The following is a 27549-nucleotide window of genomic DNA, read 5'->3' on the forward strand; positions in this document are numbered from 1 at the left end:
TGAGTGACTTGGAGGGGAACCTCCAGGTGGTGGGGTTCCCAGGTCTCTGCTGTTCTTGTCCTTCTAGATGGTAGTGGTCATGGGTTTTGATTTGATTTATTATTGTCACATGTATTAGTAAACAGTGAAAAGTATTGTTTCTTGCATGCTGTACAAACAATGCATACTGTACATAGGGAAGGAAGGAGAGACTGCAGAATATAATGTTAGTCATAACTAGATTGTAGAAAAACGGTCAACTTAATACAAGGTAGGTCCATTCAAAAGTCTGATGGCAGTAGGGAAGAAACTGTTCTTGAGTCGGTTGGTACGTGACCTCAAACTTTGGTATCTTTTTCCTGACGGAAGAAGGTGGAAGAGAGTATGTCTGGGGTGCGTGGGGTCCTTAATTATGCTGGCTGCCTTTCCGAGGCAGCGGGAAATATAGATAGAGTCAATGGATGGGCGGCTGGTTTGCGTGATGGACTGGGCTACATTCACAACCGTTTGTAATTTCCTGCGGTCTTGGGTAGAGCAGGCTCCATACCAAGCTGTGATACAACCAGAAAGAATGCTTTCTATGGTGCATATGTAGACGTTGGTGAGGGTCGTAGCTGACATACCAAATTTCCTCAGTCTTCTGAGAAAGTAGAGTGGTTGGTGGGCTTTCTTTTTTCTCTTTTAAAAAAAATTTTTAGAGTACCCAATTCATTTATTCCAATTAAGGGGCAATTTAGCAGGGACAATTCACCTACCCTGCAGATCTTTGGGTTGTGGGGGCGATACCCACGCAGACACGGGGAGAATGTGCAAACGCCACACGGACAGTGATCCAGAGCTGGGATCAAACCTGGGACCTCGGCGCCATGAGGTAGCAGCACTAACCACTGTGCCATGCTGGGCATTACTTAACTATAGTGTCGGCATGGGGGGAACCAGGACAGGCTGTTGGTGATCTGCACACCTAAAAACTTGAAGCTCTCAACCCTTTCTACTTCATTCCCATTGATGTAGACAGGGGCACGTTCTCCACTACGCTTCCTGAAGTCGATGACAATCTCCTTTGTTTTATTGACATTGAGGGAGAGATTATTGTCGTCGCACCAGTTCACCAGATTCTCTATCTCATTCCTGTACTCTGTCTCGTCATTGTTTGAAATCCGACAACTACGATGGTGTCATCAGCAAATTAGAAAATCGAGTTGGAGTGAAATTTGGCCACACAGTCATAGGTGTATAAGGAGTATAGTAGGGGGCTGAGGACACAGCCTTGTGGGGACACCGGTGTTGAGGATGATCGTGGAGGAGGTGTTGTTGCCTATCCTTACTGACTGTGGCCTGTGGGTTAGAAAGTTCAGGATCCAGTCGCAGAGGGAGGAGCCGAAGCCAAGGCCATGGAGTTTGGAGATGAATTTCGTAGGAATGATGGTGTTGAAGGCTGAGCTGTGTGGTTTGGAAGGTGCTAGCGAAGGAACCTTGGTGAGTTCCTCCAGTGCATCTTATAGATGGTACACACGGCTGTTACCATGCATTGGTGGTGCAGGGAGTGAATCGTTGTGGATAGGATGCCAATCAAGCCGCTGCTTTGTCCTGGATGGTATCAAACATCTTGAATGTTGATGAGCTGCACTCATCCAGGCAAGTGGAGAGTATTCCATTGCACTCCTGACTTGTGCCAGGTAGGTGGTGATCATGCTTTGGGGGTCAGGAGATGAGTTACTTGCCGCAGGATTCCCAGCCTCTGACTTGCTCTTGTAGCCACAGTATTAATGTGGCTGGTCTAGTTCAGGTCGGGTCAATGGTAACCCCAGAATGTTGATTGTGGGGGATTCAGCAATGGTAATGCCTTTGACTGTTAAGGGGTAAATGTTACTTGCCACACTAAGTCTGGATATTGTCCAGGTCTTGCTGCATTTTGACATTAACTGCTTCAGTATCTGAAGAGTCGCGAATGGTGCTGAACATTGTGCAGTCAGCGACAAACATCCCCACTTCTGCCCTTATGATGGAAGGAAGGTCATTGATGAAGCAGCTGAAGATGGTTGGGCTGAAGAAACTACCCTGGGGAACTCCTGCAGTGATGACCTTGATCATCTTGAAAAGAACAAGTTGATTAGCGATACTCAACACGGTTTTGTGAAGGGTAGGTCATGTCTCACAAACCTTAGAGTTTTTTGAGAAGGTGACCAAACAGGTGGATCAGGGTAAAGCTGTTGATGTGGTGTATATGGATTTCAGTAAGGCGTTTGATAAGGTTCCCCACGGTAGGCTATTGCAGAAAATAAGGAAGTATGGAATTGAAGGTGATTTAGCGGTTTGGATCAGTAATTGGCTAGCTGAAAGAAGACAGAGGGTGGTGGTTGATGGCAAATGTTCATCCTGGAGTTCAGTTACTAGTGGTGTACCGCAAGGATCTGTTTTGGGGCCACTGCTGTTTGTAATTTTTATAAATGACCTGGCAGAGGGTGTAGAAGGATGGGTTAGTAAATTTGCAGATGACACGAAGGTCGGTGGAGTTGTGGATAGTGCTGAAGGATGTTATAGGATACAGAGGGACATAGATAAGCTGCAGAGCTGGGCTGAGAGGTGGCAGATGGAGTTTAATGCGGAAAAGTGTGAGGTGGTTCACTTTGGAAGGAGTAACAGGAATGCAGAGTACTGGGCTAATGGCAAGATTCTTGGTAGTGTAGATGAACAGAGAGATCTCGGCAGCCAGGTACATAAATCCCTGAAAGTTGCCACCCAGGTTAATAGGGCTGTTAAGAAGGCATATGGTGTGCTAGCCTTTATAAGCAGGGGGATTGAGTTTCGGAACCACAAGGTCATGCTGCAGCTGTACATAACTCTGGTGCGGCCACACCTGGAGTACTGCGTGCAGTTCTGGTCACCACATTATAGGAAGGATGTGGAAGCTTTGGAAAGGGTTCAGAGGAGATTTACTAGGATGTTGCCTGGTATGGAGGGAAGGTCTTACGAGGAAAGGCTCAGGGAATTGAGGTTGTTTTCGTTAGAGAGGAGAAGGCTGAGAGGTGACTTAATAGAGACATATAAGATAGTCAGAGGGTTAGATAGGGTGGACAGTGAGAGTCTTTTTCCTCGGATGGTGATGACCAACAAGAGGGGACATAGCTTTAAATTGAGGGGTGAGAGATATAGGACAGATGTCAGAGGCAGTTTCTTTACTCAGAGAGTAGTAGGGGTGTGGAACGCCCTGCCTGCAATAGTAGTAGACTCGCCAACTTTAAGGGTATTTAAGTGGTCACTGGATAGACATATGGATGAAAATGGAATAGTGTAGGTCAGATAGGCTTCAGATGGTTTCACAGGTCGGCGCAACATCGAGGGCCGAAGGGCCCGTACTGCGCTGTAGTGTTCTATGTTCTATGTTCTATGATTTATCTCCAACGTCCACACTACTAGCTTTCCAATAATTTGAGCACGGCCTCATGGTGTAGTTTTAGGGTCCGTCCCACTGGACCAGAAGTTCTGGGTTTGAGTCTAACGCCAGGACTTGTTGGACATGGAAGGAGCTCGGGAACCCTTCCACCACCTCCCCCCACTATTCCTCAATGGATCCAAAAGTGTGGGTATGAGGAAATGCTAAAAAAAGTTGTGTCTAAAGATTAGAACTTGGCTATATTTCAGTTACCAGAAGCTCCATCACTTAAACATATAAACCATGAGATACCCCACCCATTCCTCCCCTTCCCACTTCAACAAACACACCTCATCCCGCCTTCTTTTGTCTGCTTGTTTTTTCCTCTTGTCTCTCTTTGTTTTCTGTTTTGACCAGGGCTTATTTTTCACAAATTTCCTTTTCCCTTCGTTTTGCTGCCTCTCCTGCTGCTCTGCTAACATCTTCTTCCTCTGTTTCTCTCTGTTTTTGTCTTTGTATCGGATGGAGTTTGTGTCTATGTTCTCAGGGACAAAACCAGGAAAACTTTTCCCTCTTAACTCCGGCATCTTGGGCAGTTTAAGTAAACCAAAGCCTCTGGCGAGGGCTGCAAAATCCAGATCTGGAAAATAAATCATTGTGGCAATCATTACTGGAGAAGTCATGGCTGATCATCCAATTCAATAACCTAATCCCCCTTTCCCCCAAATCCTTGATCCCCCTTCTCCCTAAGTGCTATAGGAACAGCGATGGTAATGCCATTGAATATCAAGGGGCGATGGTTAGATCCTCTCTTCTAGGAGATGGTCATTGCCTGGCACGAATGTCACTTGCCACTTGTCAGCCCGAGCCTGGATATTGCCCAGGTCTTGCTGCATTTGGACATAGACTGCTTCATTATCAGCGAACATCCCCAGTGCTGCCCTTCTGATGGAAGGGAGGTCATTGATGAAGTAGCTGAAGATGGCTGGGGCCGAGGACACGACCCTGAGGAACTCCTGCAGTGATGTCCTGGAGCTGAGATGATTGATCTCCAACCACCACAACCATCTTCCTTTGTGCCGGGAATGACGCCAACCAGCAGAGCGTTTCCCCTGATTCTCATTGACTCGATGTTTGAACCAAGGCTGTATGAGGGCAGGAGCTGAGTGACCCTGGCGGAACCCAAACTGAGTGTCCGTGAGCAGGTTATTGCTGAGTAAGTGCTGCTTGATAGCCCTGTTGATGACTCCTTCCATCAGTTTACTGATGATGGACAGTAGACTGATAGGGCGATCATTTGCTGGGTTGGATTTGTGTACAGAACATACCTGGATAATTTTCCACATTGCCAGTGTTGTAGCTGTACTGGAACAGCTTGGCTAGGGGTGCGGCATGATCTGGAGCACAAGTCTTCAGTACTATTGCCGGAATATTGTCAGGACCTATAGCGTTTGCAGTATCCAGTGCCTACAGCCATCTCTTGAATCAAATTAGCTGAAGACTGACATCTGTGATACTGAGGACCTCAGGAGGAGACCGAGATGGATCATCCACTCGGCCCTTCTAGCTGAAGATTATTGCGAATACTTCAGCCTTATCTTTTGCACTGATGTGCTGGGCTCCTCCATCATTGAGGTTGGGGATATTTGTGGAGCCTCCTCCAGGAAGCGTGGAAAATGTGCAGACCTGCAGGTGAGAGTGAAACAACGCGGCCCCCAAACCCCTCTGCGTAGCTTAATCCTAGCTAACGTCCAATCTCCAGAAAACAAGCTCGACAAACTTAAAGCCAGACTTACTTTTCATAGAGAACTGAGGGACTGCTGTGTGCTCTGCTTCACAGAGACATGGCTGACTCCTGCTTCACCAGACTGTGCCCTACAACCAAAGGGCTTCTCAATCCACCCAATGGACTGTACAGCGGCCTCAGGCAAGACAAGGGGAGGTGGGGTCTGCCTCCTAATCAACACCTCCTGATGCCAAGATGGCGAGTTTCTGCTCCCCGGACCTAGAATATCTGACGCTAAAACACCGCCCCTTCTCCCTCCCGCGGGAGTTTAGCTCCGTTATGCTGACGGCAGTTTACATCCCTCCCCATGCGGACGTGTAAATCGCACTGGACGAAATATTCACCACCACAAATAGCCTTGAAACGAAACATCCCAAGGCCTTGTTCATTGTAGCTGGGGACTTCAATCAGGCCAAGCTCAAGAGCGTACTACCAAGTTACCACCAACACGTCACCTGTTCCACCAGAGGCCCAAACATCCTGGACCACTGCTACACAAATATCAAACATACCTACCGCTCTATCACCCGCCCACACTTTGGCAAATCTGACCACAAGGCTGTGCTCCTGCTCCCGGCTTATAAGCAAAAACTGAACATAGAACATAGAACAGCACAGAACAGGCCCTTCAGCCCTCGATGTTGTGCCGAGCAATGATCACCCTACTCAAACCCACGTATCTACCCCATACCCTTAACCCAACAACCCCCCCATTAACCTTATTTTTTAGGACACTAAGGGCAATTTATCATGGCCAATCCACCTAACCTGCACATCTTTGGACTGTGGGAGGAAACCGGAGCACCCGGAGGAAACCCACGCACACACGGGGAGAACGTGCAGACTCCGCACAGACAGTGACCCAGCCGGGAATCGAACCTGGGACCCTGGAGCTGTGAAGCATTTATGCTAACCACCATGCTACCGTGCTGCCCCTGAAGCGGTAGAATCCGTCAAAGAAAGTTGTGCATTGTTGGTCTGAGGAATCGGATGATCTCCTAGGGGGACTGCTTAGAGTCAGTGGACTGGTCAGTATTTAAAAACTCTGCGACCAGCCTGAACGAGTACGCCACTACAGTAACTGACTTCATTAGTAAGTGTTTAGAAGACTGTGTGCCAAAGAAGCCAATCCGCGTGTTTCCCAACCGGAAACCCTGGATGAACAGGGATATCCACTGCTTGCTGAAGTCTAGCTCTGAGGCGTTCAAGTCAGGCGACCCTGACCTCTACAAGAAAGCCAGATATGATCTAAAGAAATCCATCAAAGATGCCAAAAGGCAGTACCGGACCAAGCTCGAGTCCCAGGCTAGCCACACGGATCCCCGCCGTCTATGGCAAGGTCTGCAAGACATAGCGGGCTACAAGATGAAGGCATGTAAAATCGTCGGCTCCAATGCACCCCGCCCTGATGAGCTCAACGCATTCTGTGCCGGCTTTGAGCAAGAGGTCAGTGAGAGCGAGCCCTCCACCCCAGAAGCCGCGGATGAACTTGTATCTGAGATCACCATTGCAGACGTCAGAGCAGCCTTCTCGAAGGTCAACCCACGGAAAGCCACTGGCCCGGATGGGGTACCCGGACGGGCACTCAGGTCTTGCGCGGATCAGCTGGTGGGGGTATTCGCAGACATCTTCAACCTCTCTTTACAACAATCTGAGGTCCCTATCTGCTTCAAGAAGACGACCATCATCCCTGTACCAAAAAAAAGCCAAGCAGCGTGCCTTAATGACTATCGTCCAGTGGCTCTGACATCCATCATCATGAAGAGGCTGTTTAGCACAGGGACTAAATCACTGGCTTTGAAGGCAGGCCAGCAGCACGGTTCAATTCCCGTACCAGCCTCCCCGAACAGGCGCCGGAATGTGGCAACTAGGGGCATTTCACAGTAACTTCATTTGAAGCCTACTTGTGACAATAAGCGATTTTCATTTTCATTTCATTTCAAGCGCTTCGAAAGGTTAGACATGGCACGAATCAACTCCAGCCTCCCGGATTGCCTTGATCCACTACAGTTCGCCTACCGCTGCAACAGGTCCATATAGATGCCATCTCCATGGCCCTGCACTCTACCCTGGAACACCTAGATAACAAAGACACCTATGTCAGACTCCTATTTATCGACCACAGCTCAGCCTTCAACACCATCATTCCTACGAAACTCATCTCCAAACTCCGTGGCCTTGGCCTCGGCTCCTCCCTCTGCGACTGGATCCTGAACTTTCTAACCCACAGGTCACAAGTCAGTAAGGATAGGCAACAACACCTCCTCCACGATCATCCTCAACACCGGTGCCCCACAAGGCTGTATCCTCAGCCCCCTACTATACTCCTTATACACCTATGACTGTGGCCAAATTCCCCTCCAACTCGATTTTCAAATTTGCTGATGACACCATCGTAGTGGGTCGGATTTCAAACAATGACGGGACAGAGTACAGGAATGAGACAGAGAATCTAGTGAACGGTGCGACGACAATAATCTCTCCCTCAATATCAACATAATGAAGGAGATTGTCATCGACTTCAGGAAGCGTAATGGAGAAGATGCCCCTGTCTACATCAATGGGAACGAAGTAGAAAGGGTCGAGAGCTTCAAGCTTTTCAAGCCTAGCAAACGTCCAAGCGATTGAAAACAAGCTGGATGAACTTAACGCCAGACTTACCTCTCAGAGGGAAGTAAGAGACTGCTGTGTGCTCTGTTTCACAGAGACATGGCTCACCCCCGCCTCACCGGACTGTGCCATACAACCGGAAGGCTTCTCAATTCACCGGGCAGACCGCACGGCATCTTCAGGCAAAGCGAAGGGTGGAGGGGTTTGCCTCCTCATCAACGCCTCCTGGTGCTTGGATGTGGTGACCCTGGCGACCTACTGCTCCCCAGACCTGGAATACCTGACCGTGAAGTGCCGCCCATACTATCTTCCACGTGAGTTCACTTCAGCCATTATCACAGCGGTCTACATCCCACCCCAGGCAGAAGTGAGGAAGGCGCTGGATGAACTGTACACAGTCATAAACAACTATGAAACAGAACACCCAGGGCAGCACGGTGGCACAGTGGTTAGCACTGCGGCCTCACGGCGCTGAGGTCCCAGGTTCGATCCCGGCTCTGGGTCACTGTCCGTGTGGAGTTTGCACATTCTCCCCGTGTTTGCGTGGGTTTCGCCCCCACAACCCAAAAATGTGCAAGCTAGGTGGATTGGCCACTCTAAATTGCCCCTTAATTGGAAAAATGATTGGGTACACTAAATTTATTTTAAAAAAAAATGAAACAGAACACCCGGAGGCCCTGTTCATTGTGGCCGGAGACTTCAACAAAGCCAACCTCAAGAGTGTACTGCCAAAATTCCACCAGCACATCTCCTGTACCACCCGGGGCGACAACACTCTTGACCACTGCTACTCAAAAATCAAGGGCGCCTACCGTTCCATCCCCCGACCGCACTTTGGGAAATCAGACCATAAGACTGTGCTCCTTCTCCCGGCTTACAAGCAGAAACTCAAGCGGGAGAATCCAGCTAAGAAGGTTGTGCAGTGCTGGTCTGAGGAGACAGAAGAGCTCTTACGTGACTGCTTGGAGACAGTGGACTGGTCCATATTTAAGAACTCAGCGACTAACTTAAATGAGTATGTCACCACCGTCACAGACTTCATCAGCAAATGTGTGGACGACTGCGTGCCAAAGAAAGCAGTACGTACATTCCCCAACCGGAAACCATGGCTCAACCGCAGGATTGACTCCCTACTGAAGGACAGATCTGAGGCGTTCAAGGCAGACGACCCTGTCCTATACAAGAAATCCAGGTACGACCTCCGCAAAGCCATCCGAGATGCCAAGAGAGAATATCAAACTAAGCTAGAGTCACAGACAGACTCTCGGCGGTTGTGGCAAGGACTAAGCAACATAACGGGCTACAAAGCGAAGCCGAGCAGTATCTCTGGCAGCAGTGCACCCCTCCCCGATGAACTTAACGCATTCTATGCTCGGTTTGAGCAGGTAACCAACAACCCGCTATCGAGTGCCCCAGCAACCCATAATTCACCCATACCCACCATCACAGTTTCCGAAGTCAGATCGGCCTTCCTGAAAGTGAACCCACGGAAGGCGATGGGCCCGGACGGGATCCCTGGTCGTGCACTCAGAACCTGCGCGGACCAGCTGGCAGAGGTATTCACAGACATCTTTAACCTATCCCTACTCCACTCCGAGGTCCCCACCTGCTTCAAGAAGACCACCATCATACCGGTACCAAAGAAGAACCAGGCAACGTGCCTCAATGACTACCGCCCGGTGGCCCTGACGTCAGTTGTAATGAAGTGCTTTGAGAGGCTGATCATGAAGCGCATCACCTCCATACTCCCGGAACGCCTTGACCCACTTCAATTCGCATACCGTCGCAACCGGTCCACATCAGACGCCATTTCCCTGGCCCTACACTCATCCCTAGAGCATCTCGAAAACAAGGACTCCTACATCAGACTCTTATTTATTGACTACAGCTCCGCCTTCAACACCATAATCCCAGCCAAGCTCATATCAAAGCTCCAAAACCTAGGACTTGGCTCTCCACTCTGCAACTGGATCCTTGACTTTCTGACCAACAGACCACAGTCAGTAAGAATGAACACCAAGATCTCCTCCACAATAGTCCTCAACACCGGTGCCCCGCAAGGCTGCGTACTTAGCCCCCTACTCTACTCCCTGTACACACACGACTGCATGGCAAAACTTGGTTCCAACTCCATCTACAAGTTTGCTGACGATACGACCATAGTGGGCCGGATCTCGAATAACAACGAGTTCGAATACAGGAGGGAGATAGAGAACCTAGCGGAGTGGTGTAACGACAACAATCTCTCCCTTAATGCCAGCAAAACTAAAGAGCTGGTCATCGACTTCAGGAAGCATAGTACTGTACACACCCCTGTCAGCATCAACGGAGCCGAGGTAGAGATGGTGAGCAGTTTCAAATTCCTAGGGGTGCACATCACCAAAAATCTATCCTGGTCCACTCATGTCGACGCTATCACCAAGAAAGCACAACAGCGCCTTTACTTCCTCAGGAAACTAAGGAAATTTGGCATGTCCACATTAACCCTTACCAACTTTTACAGATGCACTATAGAGAGCATCCTCTTGGGCTGCATCACAGCCTGGTATGGCAACTGCTCGGCCCAGGACCGCAAGGAACTTCAGAGAGTCGTGAATACCGCCCAGTCCATCACACAAACCTGCCTCCCATCCATTGATTCCATCTACACCTCCCGCTGCCGGGGGAAAGCAGGCAGCATAATCAAGGATCCCTCCCACCCGGCTTACTCACTTTTCCAACTTCTTCCATCGGGCAGGAGATTCAGAAGTCTGAGAACACGCACGAACAGACTCAAAAACAGCTTCTACCCCACTGTCACCAGACTCCTAAATGACCCTCTTATTTACTGACCTCATTAACACTACACCCTGTCTGCTTCATCCGATGCCAATGCTTATGTAGTTACATTGTATATCTTGTGTTGCCCTATTATGTATTCTCATGTATTTTCTTGAATTCTGTTCAATTCCCTTTTCTTCCCATGTACTGAATGATCTGTTGAGCTGCTTGCAGAAAAATACTTTTCACTGTACCTCGGTACACGTGACAATAAACAAATCCAATCCAATCCAATCCAATTTTAGGTGTGCAGATCACCAACAGCCTGTCCTGGTCCCCCCATGCTGACACTATAGTTAAGAAAGCCCACCATCGACTCTACTTTCTCAGACGACTGAGGAAATTTGGCATGTCAGCTATGACCCTCACCAACTTCTACAGATGCACCATAGAAAGCATTCTTTCTGGTTGTATCACAGCTGGAATGGAGCCTGCTCTGCCAAAGACCGTAGGAAACTATAAAAGGTTGTGAATGTAGCCCAGTCCATCACACAAACCAGCCGCCCATCCATTGGCTCTATCTATAATTCCTGCTGCCTCAGAAAGGCAGTCAGCATAATTAAGGACCCCACGCACCCCGGACATACTCTCTTCCACCTTCTTCCGTCAGGAAAAAGATACCAAAGTTTGAGGTCACGTCCCAACCGACTCAAGAACAGCTTCTTCCCTACTGCCATCAGACTTTTGAATGGACCTACCTCGTATTAAGTTGATCTTTTCTCTACACCTTGCTATAACTGTAACATTATATTCTGCAGTCTCTCCTTCCTTCCCTATGTACGGTATGCATTGTTTGTACAGCATGCAAGAAACAATACTTTTCATTGTATACTAATACATGTGACAATAATAAATCAAATCAAAAATCCAGTGAGTTTAATAGTCACCACCATTCACGGCTGGATGTGGCAGGACGACAGAGCTTAGATCTGATGGATTTGTTGTGGAATCGCTGAGCTCTGTCTAGCACTTGCTGCTTATGCTGTTTGGCACATAAGTAGTCCTGTGTTGTAGCTTCACCAGGTCAACACCTCAGTTTTTGGTCTGCCTAATGTGGCTCCTGGCATGCTCTCCTGCACTCTTCACTGAACCAGGGTTGATCTCCTGGCTGGGTGGTAATGGCAGAGTGGGAGATATGCCGGGACCATGAGGTTGTAAGACCATAAGACATAGGAGCAGAATTAGGCCACTCGGCCCATCGAGTCTGCTCCGCTATTCAATCATGGCTGATATTTTCTCATCCCCATTCTCCTGCCTTCTTCCCATAACCCCTGATCCACTTATTAATCAAGAACCTATCCATCTCTGTCTTAAAGACACTCAGTGAATTGGCCTCCACAGCCTTCTGCGGCAAAGAGTTCCACAGATTCACCACCCTCTGGCTGAAGAAATTCCTCCTCATCTCTGTGTTAAAGGATTGTCTCTTTAGTCTGAGATGGTGTCCTCTGGTTCTAGTTTTTCCTACAAGTGGAAACATCCTCTCCATGTCCACTCTATCCTGGCCTCGCAGTATCTTGTAAGTTTCAATAAGATCCTCCCTCATCCTTCTAAACTCCAACGAGTACAGACCCAGAGTCCTCAACCGTTTCTCATACAATAAGCTCTTCATTCCAGGGATCATTCTTGTGAACCTCCTCTGGACCCTTTCCAAGGCCAGCACATCCTTCCTTAGATATGGGGCCCAAAACTGCTCACAATACTTCAAATGGGATCTGACCAGAGCCTTATACAGCCTCAGAAGTACATCCCTGGTCCCGTATTCTAGCCCTCTTGACATGAATGCTAACATTGCATTTGCTTTCTTAACTGCCGACTGAACACGCACATTAACCTTAAGAGAATCATGAACAAGGATTCCCAAGTCCCTTTGTGCTTCTGATTTCCAAAGCTATTTTCCATTTAGAAAACAGTCTATGCCTAAATTCCTCCTCCCAAAGTGCATAACCTCACACTTTCCACATTGTATTTTATCTGCCACTTCTTTGCCCACTCTCCTAGCCTGTCCAAGTCCTTCTGCATCCGCCTTGCTTCCTCAATACTACCTGTCCCTCTACAGATCTTTCTATCATCTGCAAACTTAGCAACAGTGCTTTCAGTACCTTCTTCCAGATCATTTATGTATGTTATGAAAAGTTGTGATCCCAGCACAGACCCCTGAGGCACACCACTAGTCACCGGCTGCCATCCTGAAAAAGACCCCTTTACCCCCACTCTGCCTCTGCCAATCAGCCAATCCTCTATCCATACCAGGATCTTACCCTTAACACCATGGGCTCTTAACTTATTTAACAGTCTCCTATGCGGCACCTTGTCAAAGGCCTTCTGGAAATCTAAATAAACCATGTCCACTGGTTCTCCTTTGTCTAACTTCCTTGTTACCTCCTCAAAGAACTCCAACAGATTTGTCAGACATGACCTCCCTTTGACAAAGCCTTTCTGACTCAGTCCTATTTTACCATGCACTTCCAAGTACTTCGCAATCACATCTATAATAACAGACTCTAAAATCTTACCAATGACCAAAGTCAGGCTAACCGGCCTATAATTTCCCATATTCTGCCTCCCTCCCTTCTTAAACAGCGGTGTTACATTAGCCACTTTCAGGTCCTCTGGGACCCTTCCTGCCTCCAGTGATTCCTGAAAGATCATCACTAACGCCTCCACAATCTCCTCAGCTGTCTCTTTTAGGACTCTGGGGTGTAGTCCATCCGGTCCAGGTGACTTATCCATCTTCAGACCTTTCAGGTTCTGGGGGACATCAATATGAAGGTGGACGGGGAAAATCAGGTCGGTAGTGGATCCCAAGAAAAGGAAGTTATGGAATGTCTAAGAGATGGTTTTTTGGAGCAGCTTGTGACAGAGCCTACTAGGGAACAGGCAATTCTGGATTTGGTGATGTGTAATGAGGCAGACTTGGGATTAAGGAACTTAATGTGAAGGAACCCTTAGGGAGCAGTGACCACAATATGACCACTTTCAGAACCTTCTCCTTAGTAATGGTCACTGCGCTCACCTCTACCCCCTGCTTCTCCTGGAGCTCTGGCATCCCACTGGTGTCTTCCACCGTGAAGACTGATGCAAAGTAACTGTTCAGTTTGTCTGCCATTTGTTTCCTATTATTCTCCAGCCATGTTTTCCAGTGATCCAATGTCTATTTTGCCTCTCTCTTACCTTTTATATATTGAAAAAAACTCTTCCTAGCTTCCTTTATATTACTAGCTAGCTTGCACTCATACTTCATCTTCTCCCCCCTTATTGCTTTTTTAGTTGTCCTCTGCTCGCTTTTAAAGGCTTCCCAATCCTCTGGTTTCCCACTAATTCTCGCCACTTTGTCTGCTTTTACTCTAGCTTTTATGCTGTCCTTGACATCCCTCGTCAGCCATGGATGCCTTGTCCTCCCCTTAGTATGTTTCCTCCTCCTTGGGATGAATTTCTGTTGTGCCTCCAGAATAACCCCCCAAACTCCTGCCATTGCTGTTCCACTGTCTTCCCTGCTCGGCTCCTTCTCCAATCAACTCTGGCCAGCTCCTCCCTCATGTCTTTGTAGTTACCCTTATTTAATTGTAATACCTGTCACATCTGATTGCAGCTTCTCCCTCTCAAACTGCTGGGTAAATTCTATCATATTGTGGTCACTGCTCCCTAAGGGTTCCTTCACCTTAAGTTCCCTAATCCCTTAAACTCCCGAATCAAGTCTGCCTCATTACACATCACAAAATCCATGATGTGGAGATGCCGGCGTTGGACTGGGGTGAGCACAGTAAGAAGTCTTACAACACCAGGTTAAAGTCCAACATGTTTGTTTCAAACACTAGCTTTCGGAGCACTGCTCCTTCCTCAGGTGAATGGAGAGGTATGTTCCAGAAAGATCTATATAGACAAAGTCAAAGATGCAAGACGATACTTTGAATGCGAGCATTTGCAGGTAATCAAGTCGTTACAGAGTCCAGAGATAGGGGTAACCCCAGGTTAAAGAGGTGTGAATTGTCTCAAGCCAGGACAGTTGGTAGGATTTCGCAAGCCCAGGCCAGATGGTGGGGGATGAATGTAATGCTACATGAATCCCAGGTCCCGGTTGAGGCCGCACTCATGCGTGCGGAACTTGGCTATAAGTCTCCACTTGGCGATTCTGCGTTGTCGCGTGTCTGAAGGCCGCCTTAGAAAAGAACATAGAAAAATACAGCACAGAACAGAACCTTCGGCCCATGATGTTGTGCCAAACTTTTGTCCTAGATTAAGAACAAATTAATCTACACTCCATCATCCTACCGTAATCCATGTACCTATCCAATAGCCGCTTGAAGGTCCCTAATGTTTCCGACTCAACTACTTCCACAGGCAGTGCATTCCATGCCTCCACTACTTGGAGATATGGTTATATACTATTTATATAATATAGAAATATATATATTTATTTATATATTTGTATATTATATATAATATATTTATATAGTTATATACTACTTGAATGGGATATGGCGCTCGACTCATCGATCGACAGTTCCAATGCGCCACAGCAAAAACCCGCAACGACATCCTCAGAAGACAAACACAGGACACAACCGACAGAGTACTTTCCCGGAGCGGAGAAACTACGACATCTTCCTCGCAGCCTTCAACACGTCATCGATGAAGGCGAACACCTTGCCAAGGTCATCCCCACTACTTGCCTTCAAACAACACGTTTCTCTTTTGTTTTCACTATTATATTTAGGGCCTCACGGTAGCATGGTGGTTAGCATCAATGCTTCACAGCTCCAGGGTCCCAGGTTCGATTCCCGGCTGGGTCACTGTCTGTGTGGAGTCTGCACGTCCTCCCCGTGTGTGCGTGGGTTCCCTCGGGTGCTCCGGTTTCCTCCCACAGTCCAAAGATGTGCGGGTTAGGTGGATTGGCCATGCTAAATTGCCCATAGTGTAAGGTTAATGGGGGGGATTGTTGGGTTACGGGTATATGGGTTACGTGGGTTTAAGTAGGGTGATCATTGCTCGGCACAACATCGAGGGCCGAAGGGCCTGTTCTGTGCTGTACTGTTCTATTCTATTCTATTCTAACCGCGCAACCTCAAACAAACCATTGTTTGCAGCAAATTACCCAGCCTTCAGAACAGCAACCACGACACCACACAACCCTGCCATGGCAATCTCTGCAAGACATGCCAGATCATCGACATGGGTACCATCATTACACGTGGAAACACCACCCACCAGGTACGCGGTACATACTCGTGCGACTCGGCCAGCGTTGGCTACCTCATACGCTGCAGGAAAGGATGTCCCGAAGCGTGGTACATTGGCGAGACTATGCAGACACTGCGACAATGAATGAACGGGCATCGTGTGACAATCACCAGGCAGGAATGTTCCCTTCCAGTCGGGGAACACCAGCAGTCAAGGGCATTCAGCCTCTGATCTCCGGGTAAGCGTTCTCCAAGGCGGCCTTCAGGACGCACGACAACGCAGAATCGCCGAGCAGAAACTTATAGCCAAGTTCCGCACACACGAGTGCAGCGTCAACCGGGACCTTGGATTCATGTCGCATTACATTCATCCCACACCATCTGTCCTGGGCTTGCGAAAGTCTACCAACTGTCCTGGCTTGAGACAATTCATACCTCTTTAACCGGGGGTTACCCCTATCTCTGGATCTGTAACGACTTGATTACCTGCAAATGCTTGCATTCTAAGCATTGTCTGGCAGCTTTGAATTTGTCTATATAGATGTTTCTGGAACATACCTCTCCATTCACCCGAGGAAGGAGCAGTGCTCCGAAAGCTCGTGTTTGAAACAACCATGTTGGACTTTAACCTGGTGTTGTAAGACTTCTTACTGTGATCACCAAATCCAGAATTGCCTGTTCCCTAGTGGGCTCTGTCACAAGCTGCTCCAAAAAAACATCTCTAGACATTCCACAAATTCCTTTTCGTGGGATCCACTACCAACCTGATTTTCCCAGTCCACCTGCATATTGAAGTCCCCGATGATTGTTGCAATGTTGCCTTTTTTTCATGCCTTTTCTATCTTCTGCCCCACATCCTGACTACTGCCAGGGGCCTGTACATAACTCCCATCAGGGTCTTTTTACCTTTGCGATTCCTCAACTCTACCCACAGAGATTCTCTGCCTTCTGATCCTATATCGCTCCTTGCTATCAATTTAACTTCATTCCTTACTAACAATGCAACCCCGCTCCCCTTTGCCCATCTGCCTGACCTTTCGATAGGACACATGTCCTTGGATATTTAGATCCCAGCCCTGATCCCCTTGCAGCCACGTCTCTGTGATGCCCACAACATCGTACCGGCCAATTTCAATGTGTGCATTGTAGATTGTGGTTGAAAACAATTGTGCTGCTGCTGATGGCCCACAGCGCCTCATGGATGCCCAGCCTTGAATTGTTGGATCTGTTTGAAGTCTATCCCATTTAGCATGGTGATAGTGCCACACAATACTGGAGGGTATCCTCAATGTGGAGATGGGACTACATCTCCACAGGAACGGTGCGGTGGTTCCTCGTACCAATTCCCAGTGGTGAGAGACCAGGAAATGCTTAGGAACAAAGGACCTGGGTGATCAGATACAGAAATCACTAAAGACAAATGCACAAAACATATCAATGTGAAACGGAATGTTGGCCGTTGTCTCAAGAGGGCTGGAATACAAAGGAAATTGTGCATCAGTTATACAGAACCTGGTTAGACCCTATCTGGTGTAACTGCATTCAGCTTTGGACACCAAGCCTCAAGAAGGGTTTATTAGCCTTGGACAGGGAGCTGTGTAGATTCACCAGACTGATTCAAGGGCACACGTTACACAGACTCGATATGTAATCCTTTGACTACTCCTTGCTCGTATAAAGGGGTGGGACAATCAAGGTGTTTCAAATTATTAAAAGGATCTTCCAGGTTCAAGAGAAACTATTTCCTCTGTTGGGACAATTCCAGAATAAAGAGGGGGGGGGGGGAACATAAACTGGGAACCAGATCAGCCGGGAGTGAAATCAGAAATCAGGTGGTAAAAATTCAGAATTCTCTTCTGCAAAAGACTATGGATGCTGTAGGATAATAGACATTTTCAAAACTAAGATGGAAAAATGGCATAAAGCACGTACTTTTAAAACAAAACACGATAGTAACTTCCTCGTACTGAATATCGGGTTCCTCTGGACCGCCCTGGTCTCACATATTTTGCAAAACGTGAGCTGAATACTTCTATCACATGCTGAATAAAACTGACCCTGAGCTTTCCGTCCAGTTACCTTTCAGTCGGAATATCAAGCTGCACTGGTGTTTTGCGTAGGACTGAATGAAAGACACAAATGCCTTCATCCCCTTTTCAAAGATGGCTCGGTCAGACACGGCCAACTTCTTCAGTTTCGGCAGGACATCAGCAGAATCTTTCAGCAGTTTCATCTCTTCCATTGGACACTGACAAGGGAAAAACTCAATGAAACAAATTGGGAGAGACAGAAGTTTACGACCTGTAACAGAAACTCTGCTATTTAATTGAGGTGCAGCAAGTTGATCACTGCCGTGGCAATATAACAGCAACTGCACCTTTTCGTAATAAACACCCCCAACGCTTTATGGGAGACACCAGATGACTGATTTTGGAATATTATAGGCTTGGGTAATATGAAAGTGGTTTTAATACAGTATCTCAACTTCAAATAGTAGCCTTTTCTCTTTAGACACTAATTTTCACCAGTTTCTATTTTTGTGTAAGTGTCCCTTTGCCAGAACCACAAACACAGGTTTTAGGTTTTATCAGAACCGGTCGCTGGTATAAATATCGGCGATGCTTCCTGAACAAATCTCCAGCAGACAGCCATTCAACAGACCTGCTAGATCCCTCACATTTGTGCATTAAATACAAAGAACAAAGAAAATTACAGCACAGGAACAGGCCCTTCGGCCCTCCCAACCTGCACCGATCCAGATCCTTTATCTAAACCTGTCTCCTATTTTCCAAGGATCTACTTCCCTCTGTTCCCCACTCGTTCATATATCTGTCCAGATGAATCTTAAATGATGCTATCGTGCCCACCTCTACCACCTCCGCTGGCAAAGCATTCCAGGCACCCACCACCCTCTGCGTAAAAAACGTTCCACACACATCTCCCTTAAACTTTCCCCCTCTCACCTTGAAATCGTGACCCCTTGTAATTGACACCCCCACTCTTGGAAAAAGCTTGTTGCTATCCACCCTGTCCATACCTCTCATAATTTTATAGACCTCAATCAGGTCCCCCCTCAACCTCCGTCTTTCCAAAGAAAACAATCCTAATCTACTCAACCTTTCTTCATAGCTAGCACCCTCCATACCAGGCAACATCCTGGTGAACCTCCTCTGCACCCTCTCCAAAGCATCCACATCCTTCTGGTAATGTGGCGACCAGAACTGCACGTAGTATTCCAAATGTGGCCTAACCAAAGTCCTATACAACTGTAACATGACCTGCCGACTCTTGTACTCAATGCCCCGTCCGATGAAGGCAAGCATGCTGTATGCCTTCTTGACCACTCTATTGACCTGCGTTGCCACCTTCAGGGTACAATGGACCTGAACTCCCAGATCTCTCTGTACATCAATTTTCCCCAGGACTCTTCCATTGACCATATAGTCCGCTCTTGAATTGGATCTTCCAAAATGCATCACCTCGCATTTGTCTGGATTGAACTCCATCTGCCATTTCTCTGCCAACTCTCCAATCTATCTATATTTTGCTGTATTCTCTGACAGTCCTCCTCGCTATCTGCAACTCCACCAATCTTAGTATCATCTGCAAACTTGCTCATCAGACCACTTATACCGTCGTCCAGATCATTTATATATATCACAAACAACAGTGGTCCGAGCACGGATCCCTGTGGAACACCACTAGTCACCCTTCTCCATTTTGAGACACTCCCTTCCACCACTACTCTCTGCCTCCTGTTGCCCAGCCAGTTCTTTATCCATCTAGCTAATACACCCTGAACCCCATACGACTTCACTTTTTCCATCAACCTGCCATGGGAAACTTTATCAAATGCTTTACTGAAGTCCATGTATATGACATCTACAGCCCTTCCCTCATCAATTAACTTTGTCACTTCCTCAAAGAATTCTATTAGGTTTGTAAGACATGACCTTCCCTGAACAAAACCATGCTGCCTATCACTGATAAGTCTATTTTCTTCCAGATGTGGATAGATCCTATCCCTCAGTATCTTCTCCAACAGTTTGCCTACCACTGACGTCAAGCTCACAGGTCTATAATTACCTGGATTATCCCTGCTACCCTTCTTAAACAAAGGGACAACATTAGCAATTCTCCAGTCCTCCGGGGCCTCACCCGTGCTCAAGGATGCTGCAAAGATATCTGTTAAGGCCCAGCTATTTTGTCCCTCGCTTCCCTCAGAAACCTGGGATAGATCCCATCCGGTACTGGGGACTTGTCCACCTTAATGTCTTTTAGAATACCCAAAACCTCCCCCATCCTTATGCCGACATGACCTAGAGTATTTAAACATCCATCCCTAGCCTCAACATCCGTCATGACCCTCTCCTTGGTGAATACCGATGCAAAGTACTCATTAAGAATCTCATTCATTTCCTCTGATTCCACGCATAAATTCCCTCTTTTGTCTTTGAGTGGGCCAATCCTTTCTCTAGTTACCCTCTTGCTCCTTATATACGAATAAAAGGCTTTGGGATTTTCCTTAACCCTGTTAGCCAAAGATATTTCATGACCCCTTTTAGCCCTCTTTATCGCGCGTTTGAGATTTGTCCTACTTTCCCGATATTCCTCCAAAGCTTCATCAGTTTTGAGTTGCCTCGATCTTATGTATGCTTCATTTTTTATCTTAGCTAGTCTCACAATTATACCTGTCATCCATGGTTCCCTAATCTTGCCATTTCTATCTCTCATTTTCACAGGGACATGTCTGTCCTGCACTCTAATCAACCTTTCCTTAAAAGACTCCCACATTTCAAATGTGGATTTACCTTCAAACAGCTGCTCCCAATCCACATTCCCGAGCTCCTGCCGAATTTTGTTATAGTTGGCCGTTCCCCAATTTAGCACTCTTCCTTCAGGACCACTCTCGTCTTTGTCCATGAGTATTCTAAAACTTACGGAATTGTGATCGCTATTCCCAAAGTAATCACCGACTGAAACATCAACCACCTGGCCGGGATCATTCCCCAATACCAGGTCCAGTATGACCCCTTCCCGAGTTGGACTATTTACATACTGCTCTAAAAAACTCTCCTGGATGCTCCTTACAAATTCTGCAAATACTAAGAAACCTGGGATCAAAGTGAGAATTCACATGATTACATTTTAAAACATTTAAGGAAAAGCAAGCGATCATACTTTCTGATTAATGGAAAGAAAGTTGACATAAGCCATCTCCATCGGAAGCAGGAATACAAGGGCGCTGCCATGGTGACCAATGCGAGCTGTCCGTCCGCAGCGATGGACAAAGGCACTTAATATAAACAAAAACAACATCCATTAAATATCTACTCAACTCCAAAAACATTCACTGGACACCAGCAACCCACAAGGTGCACTGGACACAGACAACTGTAATATCATAGAATCACTGAATCTCTACAGTGCAGTAGGAGGCCATTCTGCCCATTGAGCCTGCACTGACCCTCTGAGAGAGCACCCAACCCAGACCCAATTCCCCACCCTATCCCCGGCAACCCCATCTGGGGCAATTCAACATGGCCAATCCACCTAACCTGCACATCGTTGGATTGTGGGAGGAAATCGGAGCACCCGGAGGAAACCCACGCAGACACAGAGATATGTGCAAACTCCACACAGACAGTGACCCAAGGTTGGAATCGAACCTGGGTCTCTGGCGCTATGATGCAGCAGTGCTGACCAATAATATCTAATAGTTGATTTAATATCACAATCTGTGCGCTATTTCATCGGCAACCTACAACATAACTATGATCACAATTATTGTCTTTTTAAAAATAAATTTAGTGTACCCAATTCATTTTTTCCAATTAAGGGGCAATTTAGCGTGGCCAATCCACCTACCCTGCACTTCTTTGGGTTGTGGGGGCGAGACCCACGCAGACACGGGGAGAATGTGCAAACTCCACACGGACAGTGACCAGGGGCCGGGATGGAACCTGGGCCCTCAGTGCTAACCACTGCGCCACCGTGCTGCCCCCATCACAACTGTTGTCACTTGAATTCCTGTTCTTGCAAAGCCCCCGAGCTACACTAGCTTCTGTAGTTACTGCTTCCATCAATTAAAGTACTAATTTCAAGACTGAAGAATTGTTTTTACTTCTGTATATAGTTCTGTTTTCCATGTAACAAGATTTATTCTGCCTCTTAGCTCCAACTGCAGAGTGTGGTGAACTCAACCCAACGCATCACACAAACTTGCCACCCCCACATTGATTCTGTCTACACCTCCCGCTGCCTCAGGAAGGCAGACAGCATTAACAGAAACCCCTCCCACCCAGGCATTGCCTTGGTTGCCACTCAAGTGGATAGAGCCGTGAAGAAGGCCTATAGTGTGTTAGCGTTTATTAACAGGGGGGCTTGAGTTTAAGAGCCGCGGGGTTATGCTGCAACTGTACATGACCCTGGTGAGACCACATTTGGAGTATTGTGTGCAGTTCTGGTCACCTCACTATAGGAAGGATGTGGAAGCATTGGAAAGGGTGCAAAGGAGATTTATCAGGATGCTGCCTGGACTGGAGAGTAGGTCTTATGAGGCAAGGTTGAGGGAGCTCGGGCTTTTCTCTTTGGAGCGAAGGAGGATGAGAGGTGACTTAATTGAGGTTTATAAGATGATGAGGGGGATAGATAGAGTGGACGTACAGAGACTATTTCCTCGGGTGGATGTGGCTGTTACAAGGGGGCATAAATATATGGTTCAGGGTGGGAGATGTAGGAGGGATGTCCGAGGGAGGTTCTTTACTCAGAGAGTGGTTAGGGTGTGGAATGGACTGCCTTCTGTGATAGTGGAGTCGGACACTTTAGGAACTTTCAAGCGGTTACTGGATAGGCACATGGAGCACACCAGAATGACAGGGAATGGGATAGCTTGATCTTGGTTTCCGGACAATGCTTGGCACAACATCGAGGGCCGAAGGGCCTGTTCTGTGCTGTACTGTTCTATGTTCTTCCAGACCCTTCCATCAGGCAGAAGATACAGAAGTCTGAAGACCTTCACATCCAGACATAGGAACAGCTTCTTCGCCACAGCTGCAAAACTCCTCAACGACTCTCCCTTGGACTGTTCCCTGTAAAAACACTATTCACAACGCCCTGTGCTGCTCTTGTTTGGCCTTGTTCCGCACTGCAACCGATTTGTTGATGCACCTCCATCAATGTTCTCTGTTGATTATTCTTTTGTCTACTATGTACATACTGTGTACGTTCCCTTGGCCGCAGAAAAATACTTTACACTGTACTTTGGTACATGTGACAATAAATATCAATCAATCAATCCAGTGACCGAGTTAAAGTACCTGGCATTGCTGGCAGGGTCGTACTGCAGAACCCAGTCAACCTCAGGGATGTCTATACCACGAGCCATGACATCTGTACAAACCAAAATACCACTGGGATAGAAAAGAAAGATTGTTCAGTGCAACGTTTAGGCAGTGCATACGAGGGTATAAAGCATTGGAAAATCGTGCCTTGTCCTACACGGCCAGTAGGGTTGATCTTTACAGTGTCCAGCAGGACATGAATTGGTGGATTTAGGATCCGGAGTGGAAACTTTTGCAATCCCTTAAACCAGGAGCAGCAAAATCTGTCAATCCTCCAATTGAAATGAGCTAACTCACAAATCAAAGTTGGAGACGTGGGTGCTGATCGATATGCTTCACGTACTGGCGGTTTGAGCTTTCTGGATGAGCGGTACGAATGGTGTCCTTAAAATTAAAAACCTTTAAGTGGGATGGGAGTTTTCGGAGATGGGAGGAGAAGGGAGTCAGGGCATTAAAAGATTTGTTTCGAGGGGGCCGGTTTGCGGGATTGAAGGAGATGGGTTGGGGCAGGGGGAATGTTTAGGTACATGTAGGACCGAGATTTTGTGAAGGAGATACAGAGCTTTCCGGTGGCGTCAGACTGTTGGAGGAGGTGCTGACGGCAGGGGGAATGGAAAAGGGGGTGGTTTCGGCGATTTATGGGGCGATTCTAGGAGAAGTCATCACTGGAGGGGATCAAGGCAAAGTTGGAGGAAGAGTTGGGAAAGAGCATGGAGGAGGGGTTGTGGTGTGAGGTGTTCTGGCTAATTATTTTAGCCTGCGCCGCGCTGATTGCCTGAAGGCAGGTCCTGCTGGGGTTGGTCTGTTAATGTTGTTGGTTACTATGTATGGGGTGGATTTCTGAATCCTTTTCTTTGATGTTTGTATTTTGTATTTAAAATGTTGAAGGTTGTTTGGGGGTTGGTGGGAGGGGGGAATTGACATTGTATTTGTTACCGTTGATTGTTTTTTGGGTGCAAATTTGGGTGAAAATGTGAAAAAGGAGGAAATTAAAATCCTTTACCTTTGAAGTTGCCGAAACTCTGTAAAAATCTTGTTCCGTTTGTGTTTCATTTTTCCATGAATACACATTATTCGTACATTTTTCACCAAGGTGTCTAGTGCAGCCCCGTAATATTCCACACACGCACAGGTACTAAAACAAGGAGGAACTTCAATCAAACTCTGCAATAAATAACCGAATGAGGAAATGGACAGCTTTTCTCCAACAATCCAGATTGATACAGCCCAGGACTTCAAAGCAAGAGGTCTGATTAGCAAATAAATGATAAATCATGAGTAACCGGCAATGTCATTGGGTCTGTGATCTCAATACTCAGTCGCATGCGAGAAACGTTAGTTAAATGATAAGATACTGATTGTGTGACCGTTTTACTTCCTTGATTATTTAATGGGAGATGCTTTTCAGTCAATGTCCATGTGTGAAATAAATTTACCTGTATTGTGTGTGAGGTGATTTTAACTTGAATATTGGGACCACAGAGGTCAGTGTTTTCAGTCTCCCCTCACAAACTCCATTTCCTCGTCATTCTACCCATTTCCCTGGCAACTGGCTGAGATTTAGCTCAGTCCGTCAGCTCAGTTTAGCTCGAGCTGGTTTAACTCAGTGGGCTAGATAGTTGGCTTGTAATGCAGAACAAGGCCAGCAGCGTGGGTTCAATTCCCGTACCAGCCTCCCCGAACAGGGGCCAGAATGTGGCGACTCGGGGCTTTTCACAGTAACTTCATACTTGTGACAATAAAAGATTATTATTAAGGACTAAATTGTGTCCAAAAAGGTTAGGAAGGGTTACGGGCATAGGGTGGAAGCGAGGGCTTAAGTGGGCCGGTGCAGACTCAATGGGCCAAATGGCCTGCTTCTGCGCTGTATGTTCTATTATTAGATCGAGCCAGACGTTTTGGAAGCTTGGACACAGTGGTTAACACTGTTGAATCACTGCGCCAGGGTCCCAGGTTCGATTCCCTGCTTGGGCCACTGCCTGTACAGAGTCTGCATGTTCCCCCTGTGTCTGCGTGGGTTTTCTCCGGGTGCTCCGGTTTACATAGATACATAGAAGCAGGAGGAGGCCTTTTAGCCCTTCGAGCCTGCTCCGCCATTCATCACGATCATGGCTGATCATCCAACTCAATAGCCTAATCCTGCTTTCTCCCCATAGCCTTTGATCCCATTCTCCCCAAGTGCTATATCCAGCTGCCTCTTGAATATATTTGAAGTTTTAGCATCAACTACTTCCTGTGGTAATGAATTCCACAGGAAGTAGTTGATGCAAATCCCGAAAGACGTGCTGTTCGGTGAATTGAACATTTGGAATTCTCCTTCTGTGTACCCGAACAGGCGCCGGAATGTGGCGACTAGGGGTTTTTCCACAGTAACTTCATTGCAGTGTTAATGTAAGCCTACTTGTGACAATAAAGATTATTAATTAAGATCGGTGTCATATTTGACCACGGTGAGCATCTGAACACAATCCCATGCACTTAACAGCACCGCCTACTTCCCGCTTTGTAACATGAACCAAGTGTACCCCTGCCTCAGCTCCTCCTCCATGCCTTTGTCACCTCCAGACTTGACTGGTCCAAAGCTTCCTGGCCAGCATCGCACTTTCTAAAATCCATCAACTGAAAGTCATTAAAACCTCTGCTGCCCATGTCTTGGATGATCAGCCATCGAGGAGCCGAATGACGTTCTCCTGCTCCTATTTCTATGTAACTCTCACCAAACCCTGTTCAGTCACCAGCCCTGTGCCTGCTCCTGGTTAACCAGCCCCTCAACTTGAAAATTCTCACCCTTGTTTTAAGAGTCTTGCTCTATCAGTGATAATCTCACCTTTGGTGATATCTACCCTCCTCGAATCCGGTCTTCTAGAACATTCCCTCTTTTAATTGTGCCACCATTGGAGGTGGTCTTCAGTTGCCACGGTCCAAAGCTCTTGAATTCCCCAAATCTCTCTCACTCTCCCCTTTAAGATGCTCCTTAAAACCGACCACTTTGTCCAAACTTTTGGTCACCTCGATTAATATCTCCTTACATGACCATCAACCTCTGTTTGTTCATTCTCCTGTGAAGCAAGCCGGTGTGTTCTACCAGATGAAAGCTGGTATATCAGTACAAGTTCTTGTTGTGAGATTAGTGCAGGCACTGAAACAGCAGCCCCGCCAATGGTTAGTCAGTGATTCTACCGCACAGGCCCAGGGTATTGACAGTGATTTGTACTCAGCCCAGTTGGAGACCCACTGGGGAAGAGGGAGAGCTTCACTGCACTAAAATAGCAGCTTCTCACCCAGGTCTGAGCGTCAAGGCCTTCAGTCCCAGTGCAGCTTGGGAGCCTTTTTAGCATTTATTAACTGGGGGCTTGAGTTTAAGAGCCGTGAGGTTATCCTGCAGCTGTACAAGACCCTGGTGAGACCACATTTGGAGTATTGTGTGCAGTTCAGATCACCTCACTATAGGAAGGATGTGGAAGCATTGGAAAGGGTGCAAAGGAGATTTACCAGGATGCTGCCTGGACTGGAGAGTAGGTCTTATGAGGAAAGGTTGAGGGAGCTCGGGCTTTTCTCATTGGAGCAGAGGAGGATGGGAGGTGACTTAATCGAGGTTTCTAAGATGATGAGGGGGATAGATAGAGTGAACGTTCAGAGACTATTTCCTCGGGTGGATGTGGCTGTTACAAGGGGGCATAACTATAAGGTCCATGGTAGGAGATATAGGAGGGATGTCCGAGGTAGGTTCTTTACTCAGAGAGTGGTTGGGGCGTGCTCCCAGCTATGGTAGTGGAGTCAGACACTTGAGGAACTTTCAAGTGGTTATTGGATAGGCATATGGACTGCACTAAAATGATTGGGAGTAGGTTGATTTGATCTTAGTTTCAGACTAGTTCGGCACAACATCGTGGGCCAAAGGGCCTGTACTGTGCTGTACAGTTCTATGTTCATTGAGGCCGACACTAGGAAGTGCTGCTCTGTCGGAAATGCAAACTTAAAGAGATCCAGAACATCTCCTGACGTTCCCTCCCTGTTTGCCTAATCTAACGAGCGCGGAAGGCTTGTGGTGTTATTCCAAACGACAGTGTTCTCCCAATTCTCAAGTCAACATTCCTCCCTCAAACACCATCAAAACTAGCTGAACTTGTCATCTACTGCATTGTTTATGTGGGATCTTGCTGTGTGTAAATAAAGACCACATTTGTCTCCTAACAGTTACTATACTCAGAGTATGATGTGGAGATGCCGGCGTTGGGCTGGGGTGAGCACAGGAAGAAGTCTCACAACACCAGGTTGAAGTCCAACAGGTTTGTTTCCAATCACTAGCTTTCGGAGCACGTTTCAGGCCACATTTGGAGTACTGTGCGCAGTTCTGGTCGCCTCATTTTAGGAAGGATTTGGAAGCTTTGGAAAAGGTGCAAAGGAGATGTACCAGGATGTTGCCTGGAATGGAGAGTAGGTCATACGAGGAAAGGT

The 27549-nt window shown here is 47.2% G+C and overlaps 1 protein-coding gene across 1 annotated transcript in view; it reads right to left on the bottom strand.

Annotated features, from left to right (window-relative positions):
• Positions 1-27549, bottom strand: part of ddx55 (DEAD (Asp-Glu-Ala-Asp) box polypeptide 55) — a 42707-nt gene that overhangs the window by 1404 nt on the left and 13754 nt on the right. The window contains exons 9-13 of the mRNA XM_038799470.1: positions 24095-24226; positions 23068-23160; positions 20930-21044; positions 17828-17996; positions 3706-3995 (exon numbers count right to left, since the gene is read on the bottom strand). Coding sequence (XP_038655398.1) covers positions 3706-3995; positions 17828-17996; positions 20930-21044; positions 23068-23160; positions 24095-24226 — 799 coding nt within the window. The remainder of the gene's footprint in view (positions 1-3705; positions 3996-17827; positions 17997-20929; positions 21045-23067; positions 23161-24094; positions 24227-27549) is intronic.

This window comes from Scyliorhinus canicula, chromosome 1 (genome assembly GCF_902713615.1).
Source record: "Scyliorhinus canicula chromosome 1, sScyCan1.1, whole genome shotgun sequence".
Lineage (NCBI taxonomy): Eukaryota > Metazoa > Chordata > Chondrichthyes > Carcharhiniformes > Scyliorhinidae > Scyliorhinus > Scyliorhinus canicula.